Here is a 23452-nt window from a genome sequence, read left to right on the forward strand (position 1 = left end):
GTAATATTTCTGCATAATAAGATACACTGTATGTCTATCAAAAATAGTAATTACTTAATTGTAGAAACACAAAGCAAAAGTGAGCTGAGTTCCTTTATGTCTTTAAATAACAATCATTCTCCCTCCTCTGCAGCATGGCACACAGAGTACACTGTTCTGTTCAAACGACCATATTCCTTTTCATTCTGGTTTGTGGAAATGTGGGTTGCTTTCTGAATTAGTGAAATTTCACTTATATACCGCATATAATGTAATCTGATGTGCCATCAGCAAGGACAATTCCCAAGGAATGTTAACACCGTATTATACAAATAATCATTTTCTTGTGATTGCCTACCAAACTGTGCACTGCATCTTTTCGTTAAGCGGGCTGCAGGATTGCCTTTACTACTACTGCCCACGTTGATTGCTACTGTCTGTGTTATTCTTAGACAGTCCTGAAGGGGGTGCGCTTGCACAAAGCAGATCTTCTCAAAAGAAACAGGCAGTTTCACCTCTGAGGCATATTAAATGGGATCAAGAGAACAATTTTTATTTGATCTAATCCTCTCTGTGCTATCTGTAAAGGCAGGAAAAAGAAACACTGTGGGGGACAAAAGTGCCCTGAATGCAGCCCCTTCACCCTTCTAAAAAAGTTATCTGAATATGTATCAATATATATTACCAGCACTTATCGTTGTTCGCCCACATATGCTATGCATAGTAAATTATATCAACAGCTAAAGATACCAACAAAACAACATTAGGTGGAACTTAAACTACAATAGCAGTAACAAAGTTTATAAATATCAGTATAAGAAGCTCTGTATGGTTATCAAGTGCTTACATAAAGATCAGTGTCATGGGAAAGACGCACCCTTACATTGCTCACAACAGCTCTCATAGGGTAAGCCACTCCCACTTATATAGCCATACATTTCATGCCCAGACATGCCACAGAACCAGTTTGAAGCATGCATGTAGGAGTTAATTATGATTAAAATGTTTTTTTATAGTCCTCTTAACATCTTTAAAATGACAAGTGTACAGTACTTTGCACAAGAAGAATATCTAAAATACATATTAAAAGTGCAGGGGAGAATAACTTATGCATTCTATATGAAAACAGACACACAATAATTGATAGCTGCCTCTTTCACAGGCAGCACTCTAAATTACCTGAATTCATTTTTATGCATTTCAGCTATTTTTCTTTCCAGCTTTTGTGATTGCTTGGGGAAAATCTTAAAATCACTGATGTAATTTTCCGGGTGTTCATCAGGATCATAATCACCAAGCTCAGCTAGACAGGTCAAAAATGCAAAACAAAATAGAAGAATGAATTAAAATAAAAAAGATAATAAAGTAAAACATAGACAGCAAATACATTCCATCCAAGAGAGAGATTTCCAGGTATCATTCAGAAATTTGCCACATTTAGCAAGAGCTCAGAAAACCATATTTCTAAAGAAAAGCCAGCTTGTTATATTCATGATGAAACTAAGGCTACAAGATTACATGGAAAGTTTGTTCCACTCTTAGTGTAGTGAAAGTTACTACTACGCAAACTGCTTCCCATCCACTAAATGAGTTTTGAAGTGAAGTCTGGATTTTTGTAGGTGATCTCTTTTCTTAGACCAACTGCATAGTTGGGAGACATTTAGACAAACTTTTGGGCACAAAGTGCCATTTGCACTGAATTCATTACAGAAGTAATTCAAAATTGTTATCTGGTTGGTAACAAGTTCTAAAAAAAGGGAAAATGGTTAAAAAAGATCTACCACCATTCATTATTCTGCTAATAAGCAGTTAATAAACTGACCACGCTGTTTATAACAACCTCTTCTTCCTCAAGAAGGATCCTCTTTTCCTTCAGCACTGAAATAATCAGTGTCATTCTACCCAACACAGCAACACAGAATTAGCACTACCATTTGGCTGACAGACTTTCACAGGAGCTTCTGGACACACAGCTCCTTTGAAAATCTCTCTACCTCCTTAGGCAATCTGCTGCAGTGTTTAACTAGCCTTATACTTGGAAAGTTCTTCCTAATATGCAACCTATTTTCCTTGTTGCAATTTATGCTCATTATTTCTTCTCCAGTTCCTAGTGGATACAGAAAACAAACCAACTGCCATCTTCTTTATAACAACCCTTTTGTATTTGAAGACTATTAGCAAACCACCCTTCAGTCTTCTCTTTCCTGAATTACATAAACCATTTCTTCCAACTGTCTTTCAAATGTCATGTTTTCTAGACCTCTAATAATTTTTTTTTTGCTTTTTCCAAAGCCTTTCCAATTTTGCCATGTCTTTCTTGAAATGTAACAACCAAAAATGGATATAGTACTGAGGGACCTCCAGTTTTCCTCAAAATTTGGCCTATAAGGACAGGCCAGGGGGGTCAACACAGGGATCCTATTTCAGTAATTGTAAACTGAATCACCCTCCAATATTGCTGGTATGCCACTGTCACCTTCTGTTTCCTTTGTGCTCATCACTGGGTTAACAATCCCAAACAAGCTTCTATATCATGTGGTACTCATTAGCTTTACTAATTTTTCTAAGCCTACCTTTCATTGGATGCCAAGGGAAAAGGAAAATAAAGACAGTACTCCTGGAGAGTGAGGTGATCATCATCACAACTGTATTTTTCAACCTCTGCTTTGGGATCCACCACTCAGGCTTCTTGTGTCATAGAAATGCCATCTGAACTTAGTGTCTAATAGGGGTGTGTGAAATGGGCCATATTCAATTTGGATTTGGCCCAAATCAGGGACAGTGATTCGATTCATTGATTCGGATCACTGCCCCCGGTTTGATTCAGCCAAATCTGAATCCGAAGATTCGATGCTGATTCAGAGAGCCAGCACTGATTCAATGCTGATTCCGTGTCCACCGCTAAGCACGTGGGTCCTGCCCCCGGCTCAGACCCCGGGTGCCCCCAGACCCAGGAGGCACCAGTTGCCAATCCAAGGGGGCTGGACGGACCCCTGGCATGCTCCCCAGTGGACCTGGAAGTGGAGCTGGAAGTGGGGAGCCCCCCGTGCTCCTGTGGGACACTCCATCTGCCCCACCATATCACCGTTCACAAGCCCCCTGGTACCCTGAGCTATGTAGAAAAAACATTTAAAGCTGTGTCTGTGTCTGAATCATCGAATTGATTTGGAGGGTTACAATTCGATTTGGAGAGATTAAAGGGTCTCCTGATTCGATTCGGATTCAGAGATTCGGCCACTGAATCTGGCTGAATCTCTGCCAGATCAAACCAGGGACCAAAGCTTCACACAGCCCTAGTGTCTAACACATTTTCTTTGTTCTTTATTTCCTATAGAACTGGTTATACTTGTATGCAGAAATGCTTTGAAATATTTTCCTAACTTTTTGCTGTTTATATAAAAACAACTCTCTCCAGATACTGAAGAATCTTCCCAACATACTCTTGGCTGCACTTACCTTGGACAATACAGGCACCCAGGTAGGCAGCATCAGAAAAAGAACACAGCAAACGGCCATGGAAAATGTCCCTTTTGAGCTGAAGATACAAAAGGTACCTGCAATATTTTTAAAAGTGTGTTAGAGTAAGTTGTGACACTGTTTCAAATTTTATTTAGTTTCTCACTGAGGTTGTGGTATCACTATGGTCAGCCACTCTTGGCATTTCGTTTGCTGCCAGAAAGGAAGCAAAGTGAGAGGAAAAGGAAGGTATGAACTCTAAGGAAATAAGACCAGATAACTGACGTATGAGAGTTGATTTTCCCCTGGGGAAATATAAGTAGAAAACAAAAAAGGACAAGACTTTCCTGAAGCAATGTTGAAAACCACTATATAAGATGCATCCTATTACAGTTGTACAGTGGACACAATAATGACTAGTTATCTAAAATTAATTACAGTAATACCATACGCCGATCATCTGTTCAGACCAACCCCAAGTATTTAAATATTGGCAATGTTATGCATCCTCCCCCTCTCTCAAATACCAGGGACAATGGAAAGAACATCTTGCAACACAGTGGCTACTACTATGACTTCCTTTTCTTTATTCTTCCAAGTAAAACTAAAATGCCCTAGGACAGAACTACGTGATTGAGTGCAAGACACCCACCTGTGAGAGTTCTAAGGGATTCATCAATGACCTGGAAGATAGGATGGAGTGCACCTTTAGCAAGGTTGCTGATGACACCAGGCTGGGGGAGTACTAAACACACTGGAGGGTAGGATTAGGATTCAAAGAGACCTAGACAAATTGGAGGACTGGACCAAAAGAAATCTCAAGAAATTCAATAAGGACAAGTGCAAAGTCCTGCACTTAGGATGGAATAATCCCATGCTTCAGTACAGGCTGGGGGCTGACTGGCTGGGCACCAGCTTTGCAGAAAAGGGTCTGGGGGTTACAGTGGACAATAAGCTGAATATAAGCCAACAATATGCCCTTGTTGCCAAGAAGGCTACAGCACACCGGGTTGCATTAGTAGGAGCATTGCCAGCAGTCTGAGGGAAATTATTCTTCCTCTCTGTTCAGCACTGGTGAGGCCGTATCTGGTGTACTGTGTCCAGTTTTTGGGTCTTCACTACAGATAGGATGTAGACAAACTGGAGGGAGTCCAGCGGAGGGCAACAAAAATGTTTAGAGGGCTGGGGGACATCACTTATGAGGAGGGGCTGAGGGAACTGGGCTTATTTAATCAGGAGAAGAGAAGACTGAGGGGGGATTTAATAGCAGCCTTCAGCTAACTCAAGGGCGGTTCCAAAGAGGATGGAGCTAGACTGTTCTCAGTGGTAGCAGATAACAGAACAGGCAGCAACGGTCTCAAGTTGCAGCAAGGGAAGTTTAGGTTAGATATTAGGAAAATCTCTCACAAGAAGGGTAGTAAAGCAGTGGAACAGGTTACCTAGAAAGGTTGTGAAATCTCCATCCTTGGAGGTTTTGAAGACCCGGCTAGACAAAGCCTTGGCTGGGATGATCTAGTTGGGGATGGTCCTGCTTTGAGGAGGAGGTTGGACTAGCTGACTTCCTGAGGTCCCTTCCAACCTTAATTTTCCATGATTCCTCGCTCTCAGAACCTTTCACATTGTAAAAGAACTGATCAGTGTAATCACCTCCTATTGGTTGTACTACACACAGCAGCAAGAGGAGAGGCACGTCTTTAGGAACTCTGCCTCCTCTTTTACCATTTTGCCCTAGGAGACTTGCCTTACCAGACCTCAAGTTCAGTACTACCATCAGAAACAGATCATCATTGGACCAGGGCTCTCTTGTAAGGCAGCCAGCTGGTTGCAGCTCTACCATTCAGCTGTCTCATGCCTTGTGGGAAAACAAGACATTTGAGCACAACTGCAGGCAGCTAATCAGCCAGCAAGGGATTTCTGGAAGTATACATACAACCAAAATCTTTAAGATATGCATCGACCAGGAGACATCCATTCCCACCTGGAGTTTCAAAGGTATGCCTCAAAAATGAGGCTCAAGGGCCTAAAAAGCAACACTAGCAGCAAACATCCTAGCAGCAAATATCAATGTGCAGATCTAGTTTTATCTAGCTTTGTGCATACTGAATGCTTGCTGTGCCAGAGAATCTTGCCTGTAAATGTATAAGGGATTCTAGCATACAGCATAACTCAAAGTTTTAATCCCTAAACAAGGAGGGGCATGTCTCCTCCCTACTTGCTCCAGACACACCACAAGTAAATAAGAGCTCAATAGAAGACTATGTGGATTTCCCTGAAAAGTGACCTTCATTCAATTTAGAGAAGTCCCAGAGGTGATTATAAAGAGAGACATTACTGTGTGACCCTTGTCTTTGTGAGTCAGTACTGCCACAACGGTTGTGTTTGTTTTTTGGTGTTTTTTTTACCACATCTCACTGATGTAATCAATGTCCAGTCACGGCTCACTAATCCATTTTTAAACTCAATACTATTGGAGCACAGGTGGATTCCCAAAAGAGAAAATCTGTTCCCTCTTACTGAATTGAAGGGCTCAGCGATACAAAAAATCCTTAATCTGCAACGACAACCTGTGAAAATAAACTGTGGCTTGACTGCTTTGGGGCAAACAAGCAGTATCTAATCCTGTAACTTTCAATAATCCTTTCCAGTGTGAAAATCAGTCTGGGAGCAAGAACAAGTCTGAGAGAAAATCTGAGAAACTTTATTTTCTGGCAAGGACTGAAACACACCCTAAAGGTAGCTCACTGAAAAGCTAGCCAACTAAGAGGTCTGCTCTGACAGAGCCAATTAATTATATCTGAGCCCAAAGGTGGAGTAAAGTGGGAGGTTTACCCAATTAGCTAGATTCATATCAGCCTATGAATCTAGGTAATTCTGGAACCAAAAAATGGTGGCCAGGACTCTAGACAAACAACATTAATCAGCTAGCTCAGACCTATCCTAGCATATATCACATGGAGACCACTTAAGGTCAATAGCAATAGCATCAGCAGCAACATTCCTGGGGCAGCAAGAAAGTTAACACACATTTCTTACACATTCCAGTAGAGGTATGTACGAGGAAGAAAGGAGGGCTGAGTGGTGATTTTGTATGTTGTATTTCCAAGCAAATAGACCAATGATCTCTAATCCTAGTCAACAGCAGTACCTTTAATACACTTGTTTATCCAAAAGTCTCAGACAAACCAAACTCAAACAAGAAATGCAGTTTCTATTTTCCTAAAATAAAATTCAGGTGACACAGTTTTGAGGTCCTCAATTAGTGACAAGATTGAACTGTTGGTACTAACCCTCGCTGTTTTCAACATTTCTCTGTTAAAAAATAATTGTTCCAAATATCCCTGAATGTACTGCTTCCTTTTGAAAACTGGGAAGAGAACTTCTTATTGTCACTGACATAAGGCATAATGCTGATTTTCTGGAAGCTGAGATAAAAAGTAAACTAACAACATATTTTACTGTACAGTTTTATTACTAAAAGCCTACTTGTCCTATAAAAATATTGAAATTGATTACAAACTTTTTGGCAGCAAATTAAGTCACTCCAAGATTAATATGAATAGAAATATAAGAGTAGTAGGAGAATCTATCGGGGGGGAGGGGGTTGTTTTGTTTTGTTTTTACTAATATGATTTTTGTTGCTCTATAACTATCTTGAGTGAAAGTGGAGCAAAAATTTAAAAGTTCCCGAATGGACAAAAATGTATGAAAATTAAATACAAATACATTTCCTTAATAAATAGTGTGAGCCCTATTCTCTGTCTGTTTTCTCTCTTTTCCCTGCCCCTCCTCCCTCCTTTTAAGTCATTACTGTTTTGGCATCTAAATGGCCTACTTTAAACCATAAAACTTACTGAAGCACCTAATATGAAACAATAAAAACTTTTCTACAGCCACTAAAACTGTTATATGGGATGTACAGTGTTTTGATGCAAGAATAATTACCTGATAAGAATAGGATATACTTGAATCCTAATTCTTTTATAACATACAGGTACAGTATATGGAGTTCAGGATGTAAAATTAATATCAATAGTTATATGTTCTTGTAATCACACTTAGAATTCATTTCTCAAAAGCCACATAAATATAATCAAACATGCCAAATCTCCAAGTACCCCTTGACATGACCTTCTCTGATGATCCGGAGGTAACAGAAGCAACATATAAATTTAGGAGAAAGTTACTACCCTATAATTTACTGTTTCCCCTGACCTAAATGGAAGCTGAAGAAAAGTGGTTATCTAAACATCTGGCTTCACACATGTGAAATACAGTATACTACAGTTTCCTTGAACAGGTGCCTTTCTCATTCCAGCTGAAGATTTGAAGTATCTTGAGAATTAGTTTGTAACTCTGCTCCGATGCACATTCATTGTCAATCTGTGTGCACATTTTTAATTCTTCTTATACAAAGGTGGTTTAAAAAAAGCACCAAAATATGCAATTAAAAAATACAATTACTTTGTAATTAGGTTTTAGAAAGCATTTTCCCCCCCAAAAATTGAAAGATATTTGCATAAAATTTCCAACCAAATGTTAAATATTTTCAACCACACAACACATCATCTTTCTTCTTTTCTATCTGAAAACACAGGCCACCAGTAAAAATCAATGGCATATTTATCTTTTTTTTTAAGCTTAAGAAAAAGAATTAAAAATTTATATTTGTTTTCCTAACCTTATCTAGTTCACATTTTCCTGCACTGGTATACAGAACCAACATAATACACATGACACAATTTTACAGATGACTAAGTACCCCACCAAAAGAGAGAAAGTAATGAATCTCAATGTATCTAGTACAGAAGAACTTTTAATTATACCAAATAGTGAATTCTATGTAATCAGCTTTTAGATGAATGATAGTTTGTACTCAAACTCATTAACCTTTCAGAATTCACAAATAGGTTCAATTAAACCATCAGTCACCACAGTATTCAGACATGCCAGGATTTTCCCTTAAAATATCTGTCAGTCACTTGGGGCTAGACCTAGGCCACACAGAAAATTAAGGAAGAGTAGGATGCTTCCTGCCTCCCAGCATGATAAAACCAGTATTTGCCATCTCCCCCAAAACAGGTGAGTGGGGAATAGATGGAGATCCCACATCTGAGCTGGTAGGAAACTGGGGGTTACTGCCTCAGTGGATGAAGGGGCAATAAGAACAGGAAAAGAAATATGTCCCAGATATATGATTTCTTTTCTGTGTTGTTCCTGGGATGATGCAAAATTCCTTCCACAGCGTTCACCTTCCACAGCGAGAGATCACCTCAGCACATTGGCTAGTTATTTAACTATTTTTAAAATTATTTATTTAATAATTATTTACTTACATATTTGTCACCAGCATTTCATATTCTCAGCAGAAAGCTCTGCTTGTTTTCCCCACATAAACTAAAGGAGCAGAATTTCGTTATTTTTCTCCAACACTGCAAGTACTCCCTTAATTAAATGATTAGTCTCAATATAATCACCTTTTCTCTTCACTGAGATCTTACCCTATGAATCACAAAATTGCTGCATTCATGCATGACCTTGCTATTGAACTCAAGAGAGAAAACCTGGTCATACAAATATGTCTTACACTTTGACAATACCTAAGGATCTAAACCATCGATTTTATATGCACTAATACTATACAAATTCTATATGCACATTTTATATGCACAATCATTTCAGCACTGAAACATAGCCATCACTCACACAGAAGGCAGCAGCCAAGTGGAAAACTATCGTGGAGTACACAGCACAGTGGAGGTAGAAGAAATTGATGGCCAATGCACCAGGAAAACCCTTGCTCATATATAAAGGGCAATGGGATGCCTGTGCAAAGCAGAATCAGAGTTTTAAAGGTCTTGTTTGAAAGATCTCCCACACAGTAAACTGCATGGAATGAAACTTACCTTCCTTAGACAAAAAAAGAATAGCAACTGCGAACAAAATAAGATAGTTGGGGGAAAGGATTTTTTGAAAAAGAAGAGGTATCTGCTGTACAGGGGGATGATGCTCTTTGGGCTGAAAGCCAAGTCACATGCTCTGCAATAGATGTAGCTTAACCTCCTAATCTTCTAGTGCCCCATTTCAGCAGAAGTCCTAACAATGCCCAAGTAACTACTGACTTCAGTGGTGGAACACACGTACTTAAAAGCTATCTACTGCTTTGGTAACTTCACTCAAATCAGGAAATTTGTTTCTGTGCCTCTGAATGCTATCTATAAAATAAGAATACTACTACTTCTCTACAAACAAAAGTATTGTGAGACTGAGTTCCTGGGTATCTGCATTAGGAAAGTACTATAGAAATGTCATCATTTCACTCTGGACTTTATGAACTTGACTGCTGTTCAGAGTTTGAGGAATAGCAAAACTGAACTCATCTGCTTTGCTAGGGAATGTATCTAACACTTCATTCAGTTAATAAAATATGAATAGTCAATAATAGAAGATGGAGGAGTAGCCTCTGGCTATAAGAAAATGCAAAGCCTGAAACACCGTTTAATAGTCTTACAATGCAGATAACCTGTAAAGGACCATAAATGACCAGGTCACTACAAAGCTGGTCATTTCTTCTTGCTTTTGCAGCCTAAGATCATTATTACCTGCTCTGAAAGCCAGAGGTGTAACAGGGCAGCTCCCAGAGGACAGGGAAGCTCTGCTTGGAGCAGCACTGGATGCTTGCTGCACTGCTGGCAGTCATGGCATGGCCAGTCACCAGCTGTGGCAGCAGCTATTATTGTGCCCCCAGAAGCAGCATGTGGGGCTGCTGACTGGTTGCCCCTTCTCAGTTACACTATTGATGAAAGCAGTCCTCATGTGTCACGCTGCACATCTATCTAACAGGTTCTTCTTGTGACAAACAGGTAAGTGAAACTGGCAAAACAGTCATGAATAATCTGGAAGCTTTAGGAGTTTTATGGAAAAGACATCAGATTGTAGTTTTGTTCTCATCATGATAAAAGAAGCCAAAGGAAGGAAAGTAAAAAAGTATAAACTAGAAAATAACCTTAACATCAGTTTTGAAGCTCAAGTCTATTTGGGTGAGTTGACAGATAAGCAGGAAACTTGAGTTTCAGTCAATTGTGGAAGACTGATGGGTCCCCCCTCAAAGAGATATGAAAGACTTCCAGTTCAGTTACCTATAATTTGTAAAAAAAAAAAAAAAAAGCATATAAAAAAGAATACCATCATGATATCAACACTTGCTTGTGCACCTACCACTCCCTTCCACTCAGCTGTCAGCAATGTGATTTTCAGCACTGAAGCAGACCATGGTGCTGTGAGACCCTTTAAGAGTGCTGTTCAATATGTTAGTGTTGTTAGGTGTTCACACACCTACGCATGAATCACAAGATAAACCCAAAGATTTCAAATGCTACACACCTCTACAGAGAACAGGCCTTAGACCACTGCTGGCAGAACTAGCCAATGCTTCCCTGAAAAGCAAATACTCTACCAATGCCCTGAATACACCAGCTCAATTCTAGTTACCTCAATCATTTCTAAACAGTCTCAACTTTTTATCTTCAGGCAAGATTATCAAACAGATGGTAGCAAATAAGATCCATCAACACCTGATCTATCATATCTTACAACCTGCCTTGTTTGGTCCCTGGCCAGGTCATGGCATAAAAATAGCAAAGAAAGCAAGATTAACAGCCTTCTTTTGGCACTAAGCAGAGATAAACTATGATGTAAATACTACTGAGTCTATCAGTAGTTTGACACTCATGATTACAAGCAGCACATTGTATCATTATATTACAATTTCTCATTTGTAGACAGAAGAACAGTGACTGATTGATAAGGAGTGGATTTAAGTGGCAGGTGACAACCTTACTAACTTTACCAGGCATTAAGAGCATTCAGTGCCTGAAAGTTATAAGTAGGGACCTACTGAAATCAAGGAGGCAGGATGGTAATTTTGCAGGCCAGTTGTGGTGCCCACCACCCCTCTCTGCTGATTGGCAGAAAGGGATGAGGCCACACAACAGGCAGCCCCCTCAGCCAATCAGAGATGGAGGAAGGAAAGGGCAGCCACCACCTTGCCTTCCTTTCTGTGGGCTGGAGGCCATGAGAACTGCTGGCTCCCTGACTATTACTTTAGTGCAGTTCTACTGAAGTCAGGAGTACTTAAGATTTCAGTGCTGAACCACCTTGTATCTCTCAGAGAAGAAGCCCAAAATCTTTCCAGACTGTGAAACCCTCTTTTGAGGTGTGGAGTGTGGATTAAGAAGACTCAGCTGAATCCTGTTGTAACGAAACGAGCCCGAGAGACCCCAGGAGCAACCCCAGGAACTCTGGACAGGCTGAGCAAGCCCCAAGGATAACAAAGACTTACCTCCGAAATCAGAAGCGGCAGAGCTGTGACAACACACAGCACCGCAGCCACGATTTAAAAGCTACATATCAATCAAGTTAGGCGGTGCCAGGCTGATGACGTCAGCCACTGACACCGCCATGAGGAATTCAAAAGGCACTCAGGGCGCTGAGAGGAGAAGAAGAGGGCCTGCTTCTGGGTTGCGCCCGAGGCAGAGGCATACTTGAGAGACCCTGGTAGAGGAGGGTCAGAGCCACGGGGGCTCAAGCCCTAGGGAACTGCATAGGCTCAGAGGATCTGAGGCAAGAAAACCAAGCCTCAACACAGCTACTGACCCAGCATTCCTAAGGAGCTGAGAGTGGCATCCTGGCTAACAAGGGCATTAGGTAGGATAGGAGCAAACCTAGTGGGAATAGTCTCCTCTTCATTCCTTTCTTTTTTTTTTCTTTTTTTCTTCATTTGTGGGAGGAAGATTGGGATCCAGACACCCAGAGTCCCACCATCGGGGCTTAACTCAAAGGTTAAACCCTAATATAATCAGAGGCTTTTTAGCGAAGCTGATAAGTCCAAGCAGTGCTGTCCAGATTGCCTCTGATAGAACCCGGATCAGACTGGACTTCCGCAACATAATTCATCGTCTCAACACTGACGGGTGGCTTGTGACTGGGGATGTAGGGGAGGTGGAGCCTCCTTTGTCAACTGCTTGCGGATCCATGAGTAATCCCAAGTGGGACCTCTGTATTAACACCCACTGAACCCCTCCTATCTAATTTATTACCATCAAAATCATGGCAGGCAAGTTGAGAGGAGGCCTAACTTGGCGGGGACCCATAACAAACCAAGTATCGGATGAGTGAGAGTGCTACACCTGTGGATAAGCTGAGGAAAGTCTGCTCAAATTGTGGATTACGTTGTGTGTGTCTTATATCTAGGGACCTAGTTATAAAATGCACATGAAACATGATTTCGTGTTTTTTGTGGAAACTGCTATTTGAGGCGGTTTCTGCAAATAGCGGCATTCCCTGCAATTTGAGGTGGAATCACTGGGGGAAAAAACAAGTACTGAAAATAAAATGCTGGCTCCCCACTGGGATCCACTGAGGAGCCAGCATTTTATTTTCAGTATTTTTTTTCTCCCAGTGATTCTACCACAAATTGCAAGGAAATCGCGGTTTCCACAAAAAATACAAAATTGTGTTTCGTTTGTGTCGTATAACAAGGTCCCTAGATATAAGACACACACAACCTAAGGCACAACTTGGGCAGACTCTCCTCAGCCTATCCACAGTATTCATCTCAGTCTTCTTAATCCACACTCCATACTTCAAGAGAGAGTTTCACAGTCTGGAAGGACTTTGGGCTTCTCCTTCTCTGCCAGATACTAGGTAGCCCAGCAGTGAAATCTTAAGTATTCCTGACTTCAGCAGAACTGCACTATAGTAATTCTCTTGAAAATCAGACCAATATTTTGCATGCATTTTCACAGTATGGCATAGTGCTATACAGCATGGAATACCCTACCTAGCCTGGGACCAGAAACAGTATAACCACATGAGTGCAGCGCTCCATCCGAGTCAATCTGGCCTGTGGAAAAATTTACTAGCAAAGGATCCAATCTTTTTTATACATTCAATATGAATTCACAAATGACAAATTCACTGACTTAACTGGATTTTGAATTAGGCCCCAGAAAACTTAGACAGAGGGTGTGTATATACTGTATAACATAGTGCTCTGTAGAGATACTTGAGATAGCTTCTTACAAGCTTTTCAGCGAGGCTAATTAGCCCACTTAAAGTGGCACATTTATGCAGTTACACTGCTTCTGGTACTTGAGCTGGCTTGGTTAGAGCTAAATCAGGTATTTGTATGAGGGACTACAACCTAGAGCCAAGTGGCTCATTCCCATCTGTTTCACTCCCATGACTGTCTTCCTGATCACACACATGCCTACATATTTCCACCAAGGAAGCTGTGGCAAAGTCTATCTCCAGTCCAGAACACACAGCTTATAGCGATGACTGGGAAACTTGACTATGTTATTACGAATTCTATATTATGAATTTTGGTCAAGGTCACAAACTGGTTGCATCACTGAATGCCTCAGTATATATGGAGCCTGCCAAATTAGACCCAAGGCACTCCAGACCAGAGACAGTAATGAGTCATTTAACTCTGAAGGAGCACCAATGGACAAGTTAGTTACTGCCCAGCACAAACAAATATTCTTTCAAGTCTGAGCTTCTGGGAGATGGTAACCAAGCAACAGAGGGACAATACTTTTTAAGAAAAGGAGTATTGTTTGGTTGGGACTAACCAAAGAAGAATGAAACTGGCTATACATGATAAAAAAGGAGACAGAGAGATTTGATAGAAAAGTCTGAGTGGGTGTGTGTTGTGAGGTGGGAAGGGAAATAGGGAATGAGAAAGGAGAGGAAGGATTGTGGATTCCTTAGAGGACTCAGACAAGCTCAAGGAATGCTCAAGAGTGGTGAGGAAACTGGAGCAGGGAAGTAGTGCGGCTGTTATTTTATGGAGATCGATGTATTTTTGCGTTAGCTAACGTAAAGAGAAAATGTTTTTTGAAACTTTTACAAAACCCCGTGTTTCTGCTTGCTTCCTCTATAACGCATCTTTAAAGAGCTGAACTGTAAACCCAAGGTTTGAGTTCTGGGAAAGGTCACCTCAAGCTACTGGAATGTCAGCACTTTTCCTGGAGGCCTATAACAGGTGGATCACGAGTTCCCATAACCTTGAAGAGATAACAGACAAAGAACATGCTCCTAGAAGCTGTACCAAAGATGCCATTACTAATGTCTGCTTTTAAGAGCACTTGGGACAAGGGTAGTTAGACTTAACATGGTGAGGGTTTGCTTGGGAGGCCTCGCTAGGACTATTTGATACTCTCTTATATTCTGCCTTATTTTCTCCCCGCCAATCCTTTCCTTCAGACAATACAACTGGAAAATCCCCAAATTTTCCCCAAAGTGGGATAAGATTGAGTGAAATTATTTGTACTGGGGTCATCTTTTGCATTGATTTATTTTAATACTGGTATTATTTGGCCAAGACCAAAAAAACCAACACAAAATATCTTTTACCAATCAACAGTTTGCACAACTACAGAATTTCCATAGGACATTTTTCATCTGACCCCTTTTGCTTCGAGTTGGCAACTAGATTTTAGAGCACTGCATCTTTATTTGGGCTGCTGGATCCTGAAGCTACTTTAAGTCCCAGTAGGAAAAAAAACAAGTAATCTGCAGGATTCTCATGAGGTCTAGGACTGAACTTAACTAGAAGCCTAGGCCCAGATCCTAGTCCACTACTAAGGCTAACTAAGCCTTAGCTGCCATTCACATCAAACATATCCATTAAGGTTTAAGAGAGGGATCCTATTCCAACCCATAAGACAGTGATCTCCAACTTTTTAAAGTCAGAGATCACTTTTGTAATTTAACAGCAACCTAAGATCTACCCTATGTCACCCCCCTCCACAGCCCCCCGCAAGTAAGTCTGTGGGAAGGGAAGGGAAGTTGGGACAGATCAAGGCAGAGGAAGAAAAAATTATTTGAGGGCAAGCTTACTCAGCAGGTAAGTCTGTGGGGAAAGCGGAGGGGGGAGGGGAAATGGTCGTGGTGGGGGGACGGGGCAGACCGAGGCCCCAGCCCTAACCTCACTCCCTCTTTCACCAATGGGGCCTTCCTTGATCTGCTCCCCCCTGCCCCATGGCAGTGAGGGAGGGAGTGGGGATGGAGCAGGGGAAGGAGTGCACAGCCAAGGCGGGGTGGGACAGAGCCACAAGCAGTTGATCTGCAGGGTGCAGGGGCACGCACCCCAAAATGGCATGGGGGTGACACGTGCCCCCAGAATTGTGTGGGGCAGGGTGGGGTGGGCTCCCCACCCCCCCCTTTGCTCTAGCCCCCCGAACCCCTCTCAGCACTGCTGCCACCCGGCCTTACTGCAGCGCAGCCTAGCCTCCAGCAGGAACAGCCCAGCACCACCTCCCAGTCCCTTTCTCCCCCAAGGGCATGGGGGCATGTGCCCCAGATCTGTGTAGGGGAGGGCTGGCTGCCACTGTGGGCTGGAAGGTGGTGCTGGGGTGTTCCCAGCAGAGGCTGGGGCCATGCTGTGGTTGGGCCACGCAACGGCGGCAATGGAAGGAGGGTTGGGGGGGGCTACAGTGAATTTTTGGGTGGTTGCAGACCCCCATAGCTCTGTTCCCAGTGCCACCGCTTAGCCCGATCACAGCATGGCCCCAGCCTCCACTGGGAACAGCCCGGCCCCAGCTGCAGCCCTCCCTGCCCCGCCCTGTGCAATTTCGGGGGCATGAGCCCTCCTGTGCCCTCCCAGGAAGTGTGCCCCGCCTCCCCGTGCCCCTCAGATGAGCCACTCATTTCTCCACCCTGCCCTGCCCCAGCTGTGCAGGGCCTGCCCCTGCTCTAGCTCCACTCCCTCTCACCACTGCTACAGCCGCCCACACTGCCCCGCATTTTGGGGGGGCACATGCCCCTCCAATCTGTGGTGGAGGTGGCTCCATCTGTGGGCTGGGCTTTACACACCAAGCCCCGTCGCAACTGGCCTGGGAGCGGCCAGATGCACATCAGCCCCCCCAACCCAGGAGCAACTGGTCAATCCTGATTGACTGGTTGATGACCACTGCCCTAAGATATCCAAGTCTCCAGCTTTCTCACTGGGCAACCCTCTGTCCATGAACATGTTATGCATCTTCTTGTAGTCAATAAGAAACACTAGGTATAGCTGAGTCTGCCTAACTCAGGCTGCCCCTTAAGTGCTGCCATTATCTTTGATCCAGCTTGCCCAGAGGGGAAGTGAGGGAAGACCTGGACTCAGGATCCAGCTTTCCCACAGGGAAGACATATGCAATGGTGGCAAGAAGGAAGGCAGGGGGCCCACCCATTTTTTGCCCAATAGCTTGGGGTCCCAAAACAGTTTATGGGAACTGGAAATTGTGGATTCAAACCCCTTCAGGAAGGGACAGGCTTGCAACCTAGGTCTCCCATTTCCTGGGTAAGTGCCCTAACCACCAGGTTTGTCCACCTCCTCTTGAAACTGGGCCATTAAGCAGCTAAGAGGGTAAGATTTATGGAACCAGAAGGACAGCAAACCAGAGACAACCTGACTCTGGACCCCAGTGAGAAAAGCACTGACCTGGGTAGAAGGCAGTCCTGTTGTTCTGGGCTTCATTCCCAATGTTTATCCAATAACTATTTAATGCAAAATAGACTAACAGCAAAAGCCAGGAGGGGCCCTCCTTACATTCCTCCATTGTTTTTTCAAAAATATCACTCAACACCTAATAGGGATATTTTTTTTAATTTTTTAATTAATCAGAGAGATACTTCTTCCTACCATGTTGGGTTACAGTACATAGCACAGTTGATCTATACAATTACCATTTTGGGTGTCTGTAGATATTCAGGATGCCTGCTCTGATGCACTGTAATTACAGCACATTGGAGCAGACTCGTTAATCAAAGCTCCAGCAGCCTCAGTGTCTCATGTATTCAGTGGCTCCATACTTCAAAATGGCAGTGGGGACACTACAACTAAAGCTTATCAAATGAGCTTATTTAAAGCACCCCCACCATCATTTTGAAGCACAGGATGGTGAATACATGAAACACTCCCAAGAGCTGCTCTACTTAAAGTGCCCTTCTCCCTGAAGCATGTCTAAAGATGCCCTATAATTTCACAAGTTGAACTCAGAGAGATTTTTTTTTTTATTTAAAAAATGCACTGCCACCACTTATGCACCCAAGTGACCCATTATGTTCACTGTTACTAGCACCCATCATGCCTTTTAACTTCTACTTACATTCTGCAACCCTGTTCTCATTTCTCCTGTTCATTTTAATAAGCAAAAAGTCACAGCAATCTGATAACTTTAAGATATCACCATTTAAAAGAAAGGAATGTAAGACCTCCTCCTACTGAAAATGCGACTGCAGAATTCATGCCTACACAGTCAGATGGGTAGCAAACTGGCTCGGTGGTCATACCCAGAGAGTGGTGATGGACGGGTTGTTTTCGACCTGAAGGGATGTGGGCAGTGGACTTCCCCAGGGCTCGGTCCTTGGGACTGTGCTATTCAACATCTTTATCAGAAACTTGGAGGTGGGCACGGAAAGCATGCTGTCCAAATTCGCTGATGACACAAAGATGTGGGGAGAAGTGGGTACACTAGAGGGGAGGGACAGAATCCAGCTAGATCTAGACAGGTTACAGAGATGGGCAGATGAGAATAGGATGGAATTCAACGCAGACAAGTGCAAGGTGCTGCATCTAGGGAGAAGGAACCTGCAACATACCTATAAGCTGGGGAACACCCTTCTCAACAACACAGTGGCTGAAAGGGATCTTGGAGTCATTGCTGACTCCACGATGGACATAAGCCGCCAATGCGAGGAAGTGATCAGTAAGGCTAACCGCACCTTGTCATGCATCTACAGACACATCACAAGCAGATCCAGGGTGGTGATCCTTCCCCTCTATGTGGCGCTGGTCAGGCCGCAGTTGGAGTACTGCATCCAGTTCTGGGCCCCACACTTCAAGAGGGTCCAGAGGAGGGCCACTCACATAGTCAGGGGGCAGCAGGCCAGGCCCTACAAAGATAGACTAAAGGGCCTGAATCTATTCAGCCTCCACAAGAGAAGACAGCGGGGATCTGGTGGCCATCTATAAACTCACCAGGTGGGACCAGCAGAAAATAGGTGAGGCTCTGTTCCCCCAGGCACCACCTGGGATAACAAGTTATAATGGCCACAAATTGATCAAGAGCAGGTTCAGGCTTGATATCAGGAGGCATTACTTTATGGTTAGGGCTGCCAGGCTCTGGAACGGGCTCCCAAGGGAGGTGGTGCTCTCCCCTACCTTACAGGTCTTCAAGAAGAGGTTGGATAGATATCTAGCTGGGGTATTATGATCCCAGCACTTATTCCTGCCCAGGGCAGGGGGTCAGACTTGATGATCTGTTCAGGTCCCTTCTGACCCTAGAAACTATGAAAATTTTCTCTGCTCCTCTTATTGATCCATCTCTCAGATAGTCATGGGGTATTTCATTAAGTATTATTTTACCTCAGTGTTCATCACATTAGCTCTGTATACCAGACTACACTAGAGATGGCATGATACATTGCATGCCACTGTAATCAGTATAGGGAGTACATAGCCAGGTACCCGTCAAAGATCAAAACTCAAGAGAGAACTACAACCGTTGCTACATGGCTTTTCCTATTTTGTCTCTCTCATACACCCATAATCTCTGTATGTGAGCAAATTTATGTTGGGGCCCAACAATTAGAACAGGAGACAGAGATGATATGACCTTTTTCCTTGATTCTTGCATTAAGGTGATGTGTGACTTTTGGTAACCAGTTCACCTCACTGTATCACAGTTTCCTTATCTAAAAGCTGAGGTTAAAAATGTCTATTGTATATCTACCTCTTTGGATATTTGAGAGAACAATGGTGATGAAGTGCTATGACATTTGCAGAGAGGGGTTCATAACATATTCAGAGTACTATTATTATTACTCAGCTGGCTGCACTAGTTTCCAAAAGGACACATATACTCCAATAAAATTGTAAAGCACCCATCATAACACATATAACGGTCTAATGAAGCAAGTTAGACAAACCCAATAAACACTGCAATCAGGTGTCAAGGTGTAACAAGTGCTTGCACACTGCTAAATACTAAGACCTTTGGTTTTTAATTGATGGCTAATTTGATTCAAGAAAATAAGTTCACTTTATTTATTTCAGATATAAAGGTTATTTAGCTACAATATGTACTCCCATAAACCATTTTTGGCACTGAAGCAAACTCTCTGGGACCATTTCTGTGGTTTTACAATAATATCTTCCTGTTCCTGAAATATTCTGATCCCTGTTTTTGTGTAACAGACCTACATAAAGAACAGACATAACTGCCTATACATGACTATAACAGGGAAACAGAAAATGATTATTACTACAATATTCTGTCAAAGCCCAAGGTAACCAAAATTCTTGTTTTTCCATTTAGTGTCTTCCAGTTTATAATAATGGTGTCACTTCTAACAGTGAAACCTAAAGATTCAAACAAGTGGATTTAAGTTACTCAAAATCTCTGCAAGGTTTTCAAATTCTACATACACTAACTACTTCATACTTTCAACACAATAAATGTATCTGAAAATGAATAACTATTCAATTAAAATTAATCCCAGATAACATTCAATACAGTGCTTTGTATAAAACCTTCCACACTTGGGAAACAAAGTGCTTTGAAAAAAGATTATTTATTGGGCAGGCAAAAGTTATATATAGTTTATAAAAAGGCTCACAGTAGAAGGTTCATCCTAGGACAGATACTAATAATTATACCAGATTCTTCGTCTCCCAGGCTTGTGCCTTATTCAGTGAGCCAAACCATTCTCAAACAAACAACTATGGTAAGAACACCATTCTTGATTTGCTGTATAAACAGATACATATGTGGATAAATTTAGCATTTAGTAGTGTGCAATGTGTTACATCGTTCAGTATAAAATGCAGTAGTAATGAGTCTTCTCCTACTCATCAAGTTGCTTATGGATTTAAGAGTTTATAGCACTGCAGACAAAGTCAGTAAAGTGATCTGTGCCCTTCTGCACCAGTTCCTTATTATTTCTTTGCTGACTGTGCTTCCAGTTATGAGTTATACAGGCACTCCTGCAGCTCCCAGCTGGAGATGTCAAGAGCCAAATAATTATTCTGATTTTTTCCCATTAAATTCTTTGAAAATGACCAGAGCAACAGAATATACCCATTCAGAGAAAAAGGAATACCAAAAGATATAGAACCCCCAGCCCCTGGACATGACTGTCCTGCTACCCGGGGCATTTTCAAAGAATTTATTAGAAAAAAAACAAGCAATAGACAGCAATAGACTTCTTGACTCTGCACCAGCCATGCCCTAATAAACAGAAGTGTGCTATCACTATAGCACCTTATGAGAAGACCAGAAAGTACTTTGCAAATGCTCTGCAAACACGTACGCATATAAGTAAATTCAATGAGACTACTCATGTTCATATATGCAGTATCAAAACTACAACTCAATTACATTTAATAACTGCAGTGAACTGCATTTAAGAACTGCAGGCATTATCTTCCTTATTTTAGGGATGAGCTCTGTAACACACACTGAACTTACGCAGAGGCCAGTGCTAGTCAGCAGTAGAGCCATGAATAAATCCTAGCCTATTATTCTAATCGCTACCTCACTTTCTGGGAGTGCCCCTATTCTATCACTGCTCATTCATGTGCATTACTTAAATGCCTTAAAGTGCTTTAAAATCCCATTGGTAACAACATGTTAACACTAGTCACAGTGCAAATGCTTAGGGTAGCATAGGTGATATTCAATTTAGCCATGAACAGAAGGAGACCTATCCTGCAACTAATATGTGATTTCTTGATTTGTTAAGGATGCATATTAAATGCACAGACAGAAAAAATACCTGGTGAGCTCTTCTTTGATCTTCAAGGGTTCATGTGGGTAGAATTTCACTCTAAAGCACATGGTATATGGTGGATGAGCTGAAACATGATAAAGAAAAAGCATGAGAACAGCAGCAAAGTACATCGCCTCAATCACTCTGCAGGAGAGGCTTGCAACAGTCTTACAATCTAGCCTGTGTGATGATTAGCTCGGCAATCTCAGGCCATGCATCAAATGAAAAGAAAATAAATAAAATGAAATAAAAAGTATGACAGGGAAGCACAGAACATACTTGGGATATAGACACTCTATGCAAATCATTTATACATGGTTTTGCACTTCACAGTTTATTGCCTTATCTAAGCAGTACAATAAAAAATTGTTTTTCATGCCAATTAACACAGGAAACATGAAGCATTAATCTTCTCTCTCATCACAGTAAGGTGCAAAGATGTCATGTATAACTGTTATTCCTAGTAATGGTAATGTCTAGACTACAAAATGAAACAAGTCATTCATCGAATTTGGTTAATGCATCCTAAAACTGTTTGCAAACAACTTACCTGTTTCCAAACCAACAGTTTTACAATAAGATTGTATTATCAGTTCCCCAACTGAAATATATTACTAATGAGGCTTATGTTTAATAATTTAACCTCTCAAAAGATTTTACTGGAGGCTTAACTAGTCCAGCAAAATAATAGCAATGACTCTACACCTAGTTTATTGTTCAGTCATGTCTTAATGTGACATCAAGGAAATTACATAGTCCTACTCCAATTTCATATCTTCAGAGTAACTGCATACAATAAAGGGAGGCCTATTATCTGGTAAGAGTGTTATCTTGTGATAATGACACTACAGTGAGAAGCATGAACGCAAAGCAGGAAGTTCTAAAAGGAAGGAAAGTAAAAAGGCCGTGATCTATTCCAGGAGTTGTACTTGAAAAGGGGTTAGGGGGTACAAGTGGGCAGGCAGGGATGGAGCACTGCCACCCACCACCCCGCACCACTGCCTCCCAGGAGCCGGGGGAGGGTGGCAAGGACAGCAGCTCCCACAGGTGCCACCCAGCCACCTGGACGCAAGGGAGTTAGAACCCACACACGGTGTCAGCCACCACCATCCACCACCCTGCGCTGCCGCCGCATGCAAGACCCCCCCCACGCCTCGCATCTGGCCACTGCCGCACACCCCCTCCCGCTCTGCTAGAAGTGTACCAAGAAGGGATACACTCCTTAAAAAAGGTTGAAAACCCCTGATCTATTCTAAAAGGAGGAACTCTTACAGCTATCTGTATATAAAAAAGAATTACATTTTACATTAAAAGAAGAATGGCCTGTATTTTATAAACATTGTTTATTTAAAAAAGAAGTTATGGGCAAATCATAGATAAATAGAGCTGGAAAGGACCTCCAGAGTCTAACCCCCCGCCGATGCAGGATCATCCCTATCCAAACCATCCTATACATATGCATTATCTAACCTCTTAGCAAAACTACACAGCTGACCCCGACACAACACAAGACGTATCACCCTAACCTACCACAAGTAAAGCAGGGGGAACACGGCGGCCAATGTCCCACTTCTGCAAAGGTTTTTAATATATGCTCAAGAGATTCCAGGGGAAGGCCAAACACCGCACAGTCCGTACCAATCTGACCATGGGGTAAGATTCTTTCCTGACCCCAAATATGGCAACTGGTCTGCATGAGTGGAGGGGCAAGACCCTGTAGCCAGGAACCTCCAGGTTTACATCCCAACAGAAGAACTGGCACAACTCAGTCAAAAATCCCCAGCCTTAGCTGCAGCTAACACCCAATGTCTGAGGCAGGCCTTAAAAAACCCTGACACCAGTAGCAGCAAGAGAGAAGGGTGGGATAGTGGTGGAGTGAATTCCCCCTCAGCCCCATGCAACAACCAACAAAGCCCAGAAACATGGGAAATACCCATAGCAGAACCTGGGCATAGCTATGCCTAGATAATCCCTGATGAGTGGCTGTCCAGCCTCCTCTTGAACCATGCCAGGGATGGAAAGTCCACAACTTCCCTAGGCAGTCTATTCCACTGCTTCACTGTTTTAACAGGAAAGAAGTTTCTGCTGATACCCAAACTAAAATGACTTTGCTGCAACTTCAAGCCATTGGTCCACATCCTACAGGGATCCTACAGGGATTCTCTGCAGGGAAAGGTGCTTTCCCTTTTCTTTAAGG

The 23452-nt window shown here is 42.3% G+C and overlaps 1 protein-coding gene across 3 annotated transcripts in view; it reads right to left on the reverse strand.

Moving 5' to 3' along the window:
* The window catches only part of FRMD3 (FERM domain containing 3), a 188970-nt gene that overhangs the window by 60250 nt on the left and 105268 nt on the right, over nucleotides 1-23452 (reverse strand). For 2 of the 3 annotated variants that reach the window (XM_025202504.1, XM_006022288.2), the window contains exons 4-6: nucleotides 21262-21340; nucleotides 3436-3533; nucleotides 1159-1282 (exon numbers count right to left, since the gene is read on the reverse strand). In XM_025202504.1, the coding sequence (XP_025058289.1) occupies nucleotides 1159-1282; nucleotides 3436-3533; nucleotides 21262-21340 (301 nt within the window). Of the gene's footprint in view, nucleotides 1-1158; nucleotides 1283-3435; nucleotides 3534-10438; nucleotides 10572-21261; nucleotides 21341-23452 lie in introns of those variants that run through there. The other variant, XM_006022290.2, reaches the window with a different exon arrangement.

The sequence above is a fragment of the Alligator sinensis genome, unplaced genomic scaffold, assembly GCF_000455745.1.
Source record: "Alligator sinensis unplaced genomic scaffold, ASM45574v1 scaffold226_1, whole genome shotgun sequence".
Classification (NCBI taxonomy): domain Eukaryota; kingdom Metazoa; phylum Chordata; order Crocodylia; family Alligatoridae; genus Alligator; species Alligator sinensis.